Raw genomic sequence first — 8918 nt, forward strand, 5'->3', positions numbered from 1 at the left:
AAGAAGTAGACCTAGGGCTGGCAAGCTGCTTCTGCAGGTAAATAAGATCTGAGTTTGATCCCCAGGATACACACGGCAGAAGGAGAAAACTGACTCCACAGACATGATGTGGTATGCCACAGGCCACACAAATACACATACACACACACACAATAACAACAGCAACAATAATAATAATAGAAGAGAAGGAGGGGGAGGAGAAAGAAGAAAAAAGAAAGAAAGAAGTAGATCTTCGAAAATGTGTCAGAATATATTGTAAAATGATGAGGAGAAAGGCAAGTTACAAGAGCAATTAAGAAAGCGTGGGCTCATTTTTATTTAATATGCTCTGGGAAAAGCCTGGAAGATATGCCAGGCTGTAAGTATGATCTACCTATGCCTGTATGAATCCAGAGAAAGTGAGCTCCCAGACCCCGCAGGTATGCAAATAAGGCGAGCTATAGCTAGAAGGGACACTGCAGAACCCCACAGGGCTCTGACACCATCTGGGCTGTGCTGCTTGTGAGAAAGGGGCGGTGAGGAGCAGCGAACAGAGTCCGTTCCCAAAGGAAAGGGTTACGTATCCCGCGCTCCTGTGGGCGGGCTTGACGAGGAGATCGGCAGAGCCGGGCTCTGCTGGCCAAGCCTGAGCATCTCCGAGGATGCGCCTCCGGGAGCCGCTGCAGGGACGCGCGCAAGGTGAACGCATGGCTGCGGATGCAGCACGCAGGTGAGGAGCTGGCCGAAGGAAGGGGAGATGGCGGGACCCAAGAAGGCAAGGAGCAAGGCTTACAGCCCCCTTCGCGGGCATGGGCCTGCACGGTGCCAAACCCCACCCGGGACACTGCGGGAAGGCATGGAGCCAGGGAGAGAGAAGCTGGAGAAGGAGGAAGAGAGGTAACCCGAGATGGACCAGCTTATGCAGGCTGTCCTGTGGAGGCCCTCACCCTGCTTCCCCTCCCCCCTCCTCTCTCACCTAGTCTCTGCGGCTGATTAATCTCATCTCCCCTCAGAACTGTCCCAGCCATGGGAACCCTAATGCTAGGCAAACTCCTGCCTGGACTGCGGGTGCCCACATTTCTTGCATCGGGGGTGGTAGGCAGATGGCATGTTATTCACTGAAGGCCCAGCTCAGCCATCTCCTCCTCTGCAAAGCCTACAGAGCTGTACGGGCTTCAGTATCTCTAGTATGTGTTCTCAGCTGGCTGTGCGACCTTGGACAAGTTGCTCAACCTCTCTGACTCTTGGTTGCCCACTCTCCTTTCCTGTGTGATGGGTACTTGCACCTGCTGTATGGGAAGGTTTAGAACAGAGGCCTAACTAAGCAAAGAGCTCAATACAGGGTATTATTACAACCTATATCCATACCAGGGGCCCCAAGTCCTTCCTTCGCACACCTCATCCCCAGCCTCAGAACTGAGGACTTTATGGGTCCCCAGACCCCAGCCTGGCCTATGAGCAGAACCTGGGGCTTAGTAGATGTTAGAGAGAGGGCTTACCAAGACTTAAAGGCTGTCTGATTAACGCTGTGACTGGACCCAAGAGGTCTTTGAATCCCCTGAAACTTCCCACAACCTCTGATGAGCCTAGGGGTACTGGGGTTACCTCTTACTTCACCTAGTGTTTAAGCCACCAAAGGTGGCTGTGTCCAGGAGGAAAAGGACACAGCACCTGCCCCTAACACAGCTGGACACTGCTGACCCCTCCTACCTCCCTGGCCTACTTAAGGATGGACTTAGGAATAGGGACCTTGTGGGAATATCCACCTGGGCCCGGATTGTACAGGGGCTGGAGGTGTAAAGGAAAAAGACAGGAGCCCCCGGCCAGCGGCAGACAGGAGATGATGTACAAGGGGGCTTTGCTCCGGATAGGGAGAGCCGGGAACAGAAGGCGTCCCTGGAGAGGAGTGTCTAGGCTAATATGAACTACCCTCCAGTTGTCCCTGGACATGATGCCGACCTCTTCCCCTTTAAAAAAAATCACTGCTTCTCAGACCGCCTCCCCATTGGAGCTCTCCAATCCACGTGATGGTTCACAGGAGCCCTTGCTGACTAGCCCCTGCCTGCTGACCACCAGCCACCCCAAAAGATGTTCTGAACTCACTGAGTTCACGCCTGCTCCTGAGTCTTTGTATATGCTATTGCCTCTGCCAAAGGCTTTCCCCTCAGAGCGTCAAATGCTTGGCTCTCTTACCATTCTGCCTTTGCTTAAGTGTCTCCTCAGAGAGGCTCTCCTGGCATCCCTGTGGAGACTCTCCTCTGTTATCATCTAACCACATTGTATTTTCTTCAAAACTAAACTTTATAAGTTTAGGGAGTCTCACTTCATAGTTCTCAGGCTGGCCTGCAACTTGCTAGGTAGATCAGTCTGACTTTGAACTCACAGAGATCCTCCTGACTCTGCTAAGGATCTGAACTTTAACATTTTTTAAAAATTATATGTATCGTGTGTGTGTGTGTGTGTGTGTGTGTGTGTGTGTCTGTGTGTATACAGGCATGCCTATGTGGAGATCAGAAAACAACCCAAGGGAATCAGTTTTCTCTTTCCACCATGTGGGTCCTGATCAAGGATTGAACGCTGAGGTCAACAGGCTTGACAGCAAGCCCCTTTATCCACTGAGCCATCTCACTGGCCCTTAGGTTAAAATCATTTATTGTCCATCTTACTTAGAATGGTCTCTCCACAGTGGGGAGGGGGCAGTCTTCTCAATCTTGTTCACCGCTATATCCCAAGGTCTGTTCAATTTATGTGTTGAACTAGAGAAGGGGTTATGAGGGAAGAAAGCTTTCCAGACAAAGGCTAAGGAGATAGAGCCCTGCTATCAAGTTCCTCCTGTGGGTCTGACCTTCCTGTGTCTCATTAGTTATGCGTCATATGAATCCCCTTGAGGTAGACACTCTTGTTAGCTTCATTTTAGAGATAAAAGTTAAAACCACGATGCTGAGAAGCAAAGTAACTCACCCAGGAGACAAGATGCCAGGAATCTAACTCAGGGCCCTCCTCAAATGCAGCGGTGTGTTCCTCTTTCGCTTTTATGAGAGCTGGATGTTGATAAATCTAATTTGAGGGCAGGCAAGAAGGCTTAGCAGCTAAAGAGGTTTGCCACAAAGCCCGATGGCCTGAGTTTGATCCCTGGGAACCACGTGGAAGGAGAGAACTGACTCCCACAGGTTGTCCTGCCCTCCAAGCACTTGCTGTGGCAGATATCCCCCCTCCCCCTTAATTAAACACCTAAATGTGATTTTAAAAACGTAAAATCTGTTTTCAGGGACTGGAGAGATGGCTTAGCCAGAGCAAGATGGCTTAGAGATGGCTTAGCCAGCCAGAGCAAGTAGCACTTCCTGCTCTTGCAGAGCATCCAGCACTGGGGTTAGGTGTCTCCCAGATGCCTGTAACTCAGCCACTGGGCAATCCAACACTCTCCCCTGGCAATGGTAGGCACTGCACTTAACATATACAACTACTCCTGTCATATGTGTGTGCGCGTGTGTGTGTGTGCACACACACACACGCGCACACACACACACATATATATATATATATATATATATATACACACACACACATATGTGCATAGGTACATATATATGTATATCATATATAAAATATACTTAGTATATACAACTAAAAGGCTGGGTCTGGTAGCACACACACCTTTAATCACAGCACTCAGAAGGCAGAGACAAGTAGATCTCTGTTAGTTCTGGGCCATCTTGGTCTACATAGTTCAGGTCAGCCATGGCTATATAGACCCTGTCTCAAAAAATAAAATCTTGGGACTGGAGAGATAGCCTAGTGGTTACAAGCACTGGCTGCCCTTCCAGAGGACCCAGATTCAATTCCCAGCACCTACATGGCAACTGACAAATGTCTGTAACTCCAGTTCCAGGGGATCCTATACCCTCACACCAATCTGTACATATAAGATAAGCTAAATAAGTTATTTAATAAATAAAATTGTCAGGTATAGAAGGCATTCCATCCCGAGGGAACAGAACCTGCTGTCAGGACAGAGGCTGACTTCAGCTGGCCTGGCCGCAGTCTCGGAAAGCCAGGAATAGAATTTGCATTCTATCCCAAGAGCAGTGGGGAGTCAGAAAGTTTTGAAAGCAAAGGAAGTGATGTGAGCAGAGACCCAGTTTTTTAAAACTTTAAAAGACCGGGCTGACACTGTTGTTTGATGCTTCTCTTCTTTCCCACCAGCCCCTGGAGGAAGTCATGGGACCCTTCAACCCTCACGCCATCTCCCTCTGGTTTATCTTTCCTTTCTCCGCTTTTGTAGACGGATCCAGTGAAGCCTAGAAGTCAAGGGCTCTACACTCAGGCATTGAATTAGACCATGGCCCCCAGCCCACAGGCCTGCACATCTCCTCTTCTGCTGTTGCTGCTTCCATGCTTGGGGGCTGGCCCTGCCTTGGGCAGAGGCCTTCCCAGGCCCCTGGAGAACTCAGAACCTCACATGATCCCATCAGAGTCACAGACCTTTGACCTCTTCTGGGAGAAGCTGAGAAATGAGAGTTCCTGGCACAGTGGTGACCCCCAGGCCCGTGCTGAGGGGCCCAAGAGGCCCGCAGACCCTTACCTAGGACCAGCCCTGCATGGGCCCAAGGCAGCCCCTGGGGTCCAAGGTGAAAGACTACTAAGAGCTGATGACCTCCAGCTGGCCCGAGCACTCACCTCCCAAGGCTGGACAGGACCTCCTGACTCACAGGAGCTTCTGGAGCCTGAGGCACCTGAACCCCACCCTGTGCGAGCACCCCATCTCACTCGCATCACTACAACTCCCAGCTCTCTTCTCTCGGCAGCTACACTTGCCACTGCCTCCCAGAAGCCTGGAGGTCCAGCAGGCCAGCAGCCAGCTAGGAACGAGGAGCTAATGGTCAAAGCCGAGACCCATATCACACAGGCTTCCCCCTGGGACTTCCAGGGCTCTTCCCACACTCCGGTACCCGAGACAGATGCTGTGAGGACGCTGGTGTTGGGGAAGCAGGGGGGACATGAACAGGGCTTCCAGGAGGCTATCCAGGGTCCCTTACTCACCCAGCAGGATCCCGTAGTCCCTGGGGTCAGCTCAACACCCCCAGTTAAAGTGGAATCCACCCCAGAGCCTGGAGCCCAGCTTGACCTGGTATTGGTCAGAAGCCTTCCTCTTCCTGAGGGGCTGCCAGCTGAACCCCCCAAAAAAGCTGGAGCTGGGGATACCTGGGAAGTCAGCTCTCTGGGACCCCAACCTGAACAGACCGATCTCCTTGGAGGACAAGATTCCCCAGTACCCCAGCCTATACCACCTTCAGCCTCAGACACTTCTGATGGGCACCTAAGACCAGGTAGGTATCAGCATGAGGGGGCTGAGTGGGGTTGTAAGGACCACTGGTCCAAGGCAGATAGATATAATTCTGAATGTCATTTTCCCCCTTTGGACAAATTGGAGTGATGGTGCCTTCCTCCTGAGGGGCAGGATTTGGGGGAGTATGGGAAGGTCAGACAAGGTAGTGACTATTGCCATTTCAGCAGTATCCTCGCTCAATGGAGCCGACCCCATCTCCCCACAACGCGTGAGAGGAGCGATGGAGGCCCCAGGAACCCCCAAGTCCTTCATCCCTGACCTTCCAAATTCTGCTCAAGCTGCAAATGGAACAGAGAGCCCAGTGAGGGCCCTGCAGCCAGGTGAGGCCACGGCTAGGGGTGAGGGGAGAGAAACCTAGAACCTATGCTTAGTGATGGGGCAGGGGCCAGGGCTAAATAGAGAAAAGCGCCCGCTGAAAGGAATAGGCTAGGACCTCCGAGTCGCCGAACAAAGCAAACCAATGTTCCCTGGAAACTCCAGGACAAGACATCGGCTCTTTTGAGCTCGAATGTTCTTCTGTGCAACGTAGACCCGTCTTGTACAGTCATACCCCATCCCACCCGGAACCCCAGCACCCTGGATGCTGAGACAAGAGGATCACAAGTTTGAGGCCTCCCTGAACTACATACATACTGAGTTCAAGGCTGGGTGTGAGCAGCTCATTAAGACCCTGTTACAAAATCAAAAATACAAAGGGCTGGAGACGCAGCTTAGTGGTAGAGTTATTGCCTGGCATATGAAAGATATGGAAGACCCTGGGTTCAATCCCCGGTACCATCAGTACTACCACCAAAAAGAAAGAGGAAGGAAGGAAATTTACATCTGTCTTATCTTTGATGGGAACCAAGATAGACATGTGCCCTCACCATGACCCAGTGACTGTGGCAGGTGCTATTATCTCCATTTGATAGACAACCTTGGAAAATTAATTTACCAACTATACTTTTGAATATGGAAAATCAAAAGCACTTTTGTGTTTGTTTGGGGTTCTGTTGTGTTGTTTCTTGTTTGTTTGAGATGGGGGTCTTAGGTAGCCTAGACTGATGTTGAACTCATTATGGTTGCTGGAGATGGCTTTGAAGTCCTGATCCTCCTGCCCTGCCTCCTATTATAAGCATGTACCTCCACCCCTCCCCCACTCTCAACAGCACTTCCCGAGGGACCCTTTTAATGTTGTTATTATTTCAGATGAAGCCGAGGAATGGCCGGGTCGCCCACAAAGCCACCCTCCAGCACCCCCTGTCCAGGCCCCCTCGACATCTCGGCGTGGTCTCGTTAGAGTCACCACACAGAGAGCTCTGGGCCAACCACTCCCTCCGGAGCCCTCAGCCAGCTCCATGGTCCCCATCCCAGCTTCTAGCCCCCCAGCCAATGCCACCGCACCTCCCCTGCGTTGGGGACCCCTTCGGCGGGTGCTGAGTTTCTCCTGGGAGCTTCATGTGTATGGGGTGGGAGTGCTTTTCCTGCTTCCAGCATTATTGGCATTGGTCACACTGGCAGCCGCCCTAGCGGGACCCCGATTAGCACTAGTGGCTGCCGCGCTGGTATTGGTGGCTTCAGGGCTGCGATCTGCCTACATGCTCACGGATCCTTATGGCTCTCAGGCGCGACTGGGAGTACGTGCAGGTCTGGTGCTATACAACTTGCCCTTCCCCTTGCTACTCACTGCACTGGCAGCACTCACCCTGCTGGGCTTGGGTGCTGGTCTGCCACAGCCTCTGCAGAAGCCGCTGCTGCTGGGAATCGTGGCACCGGTGCATGGCACATGTTTGCTGGCTACAGACCTGTTCTCCACCAGCCCTGTGCTCAACCTTCTAACACAAGGCTTATCTTGCGCCTGGGGCGCGTCAGTGGCTCTGGGCACACTCTGCCTGTGCCGTCGCCGCTTGCTGGAAGGCCCTCGGGGCTGGGATGCCAGTCCAGGCCCCCGGCTGTTGGCTGTGGCAGGCTCACTGGGGCTGTTGGCCAGTGGTCTGCAGTTGGCGGCCTCTCTCTGGCTGTACCCAGGGCCTGGCCGGGAGGGTCGCTTCTCCTGGGCTTGGTGGGGCGTGCACTTCTGGCTGCGCCTGCTGGAATTGACCTGGGCACTGGCCCTGGCTCTAGCTGCCCTGGCTGCCACTCGTCCCAGGCCGCCCACGGAGCACGCTTGCTGGGCTAAGCTGCTGCGTCTGGCGTGCCCCGCGCCTACAGGGAAGAGCGAAGTTCCCGAGAGACCCAATAACTGCTATGCGGGGCCCAGTGGCCTGGGCACAGGCGGCCTGGACATCAGCAAAAGTCTCATCCGCAACGCTGCTGGGGAAGCTGGGCTTCCTGCCACGCCTGGTTCTGGACCCTGGGGTTCGGCTGCATCGCTGGGTCGCGGTCGTCCAGGTGGCCAGAGGATGTCCCGCGGCAGTGTAGGGCCCGCACCGTCGCTGAGCGAGCTGGATCTGCGGCCACCATCACCTATCAATTTGAGCCGCAGCATCGACGCTGCGCTCTTCCGGGAGCACTTGGTTCGAGACAGTGTGTTCCACCGCTGTGGTCTCCGTGGCTTGGCCTCCTCGCCGACAGGGGGCGCCCTGCGGCCTCGCCGCGGCAGCCAGCCCGACGCCGAGCTCGACGGCGCGGGCACATCATTGCTCCGAGGCCGCTGCCGCTCGCTCACCGAAGTGTGCTTGCGCACATCGCTCCCGCAGCACGTGATGGAGCCGCCCGTCGGCGCCGCGGCCGCGGGGACTTCGGGCAGCTCCCTGGACAGCTTCTCCAAAGGCTCGCTGAAGATCAGCTGGAACCCGTGGCGTCACGGACTGTCATCCGTGGACAGCCTGCCCCTAGATGAACTGCCCAGCACCGTGCAGCTGCTGCCACCACCTACCCCAGCCCCTGCTCCTGCCCGGGCGGGGGAGCCTCAGGGCGATGGCCAGTCGCGTTGCAAGTCCAGCGAGTCTCACAGCGCCTCCAGTGACACTATAGAGCTCTAAGCAGCTACGGAGAGAACCTGTACCCTCTCCTCAATGTCCACAAGAAGTGGCTGAGCCAAGACAGTTGAGCATTTGAAAAATTGGCCCTCCCGGGCCTCCACTAGACTGAAGCTCCCGGGTACAGCCGGGCTTGAATTTACCCAACTCGTTTTGATTTTTTTTTTAATATCTCTATTTTTTTCAGCAGATATTTTGCACAGAGGCCGTGAGTTACACGGAACACAGGGTGGACGTGCATGAATTTGATCATGGGGGCCAGGGGCCAGGTATCCCAGACCCTCTCAGTGTGGAGAGATGCACCTCACTTGTCCAGACTGACTGTCCTCTTTGTGCCAAAGAAATAAAAACCCTTCCGATTGGGCTCATGCCTCGCTCTGGTCAAGCCAGGGCTCTCCTCACAGCAGAGACCTCTGGCATTAGTAGGAACAGCCACCCCTATCTCACTAAAAACCCGTCTGTTGTGGAATCCCCACCTCCTGTAAACCCCATATTAGGCCTAATCGGAAAGCATACTGCCCACTTCCGGAAATGAGAACAGCTGGGGTTCAACCCAGGAAGACCCACTCCTAAGCTGGTTCCTCTGTCATCTTTCCCCTCCCTCCATTTCTTCCTGGTTTTTATTTAAAAAC

At 53.8% G+C, this 8918-nt stretch overlaps 1 protein-coding gene across 6 annotated transcripts; it reads left to right on the forward strand.

The window, feature by feature from the left end:
* Positions 1–523: 523 nt before the first annotated feature.
* Prrt3 (proline rich transmembrane protein 3) lies at positions 524–8897 on the forward strand. Of its 6 annotated transcripts, XM_085840158.1 has the most exons (5): positions 716–876; positions 3248–3413; positions 4183–5306; positions 5491–5646; positions 6515–8897. In XM_085840158.1, the coding sequence occupies exons 3-5, from the start codon at positions 4319–4321 to the stop codon at positions 8287–8289; spliced, it is 2919 nt and encodes a 972-aa protein (XP_085696284.1). In that variant the 5' UTR covers positions 716–876; positions 3248–3413; positions 4183–4318; the 3' UTR covers positions 8290–8897. The 6 variants fall into 6 exon arrangements, with proteins under 6 accessions (XP_021021401.1, XP_029334033.1, XP_029334030.1 ...); XM_021165742.3 differs by lacking the exons at positions 716–876; positions 3248–3413 and adding an exon at positions 524–709 and having other exon boundaries at positions 4262–5306; XM_029478173.2 differs by lacking the exons at positions 716–876; positions 3248–3413 and adding an exon at positions 524–709 and having other exon boundaries at positions 4262–5306; positions 5494–5646.
* The last annotated feature ends 21 nt before the right edge of the window (positions 8898–8918 follow it).

Source organism: Mus caroli, unplaced genomic scaffold (assembly GCF_978045245.1).
Source record: "Mus caroli unplaced genomic scaffold, Mus_caroli_1 scaffold_7, whole genome shotgun sequence".
In the NCBI taxonomy this organism is placed as follows: domain Eukaryota; kingdom Metazoa; phylum Chordata; class Mammalia; order Rodentia; family Muridae; genus Mus; species Mus caroli.

Excerpts from the sequence above, each read along its gene's own strand:
- Prrt3 (XM_021165742.3), top strand. The coding sequence starts at position 4,319 with ATGGCCCCCAGCCCACAGGCCTGCACATCTCCTCTTCTGCTGTTGCTG. Across the intron at positions 5,307-5,490 it reads TGATGGGCACCTAAGACCAG|CAGTATCCTCGCTCAATGGA; the intron begins GTAGGTATCAGC and ends TTGCCATTTCAG. Across the intron at positions 5,647-6,514 it reads AGTGAGGGCCCTGCAGCCAG|ATGAAGCCGAGGAATGGCCG; the intron begins GTGAGGCCACGG and ends TTATTATTTCAG.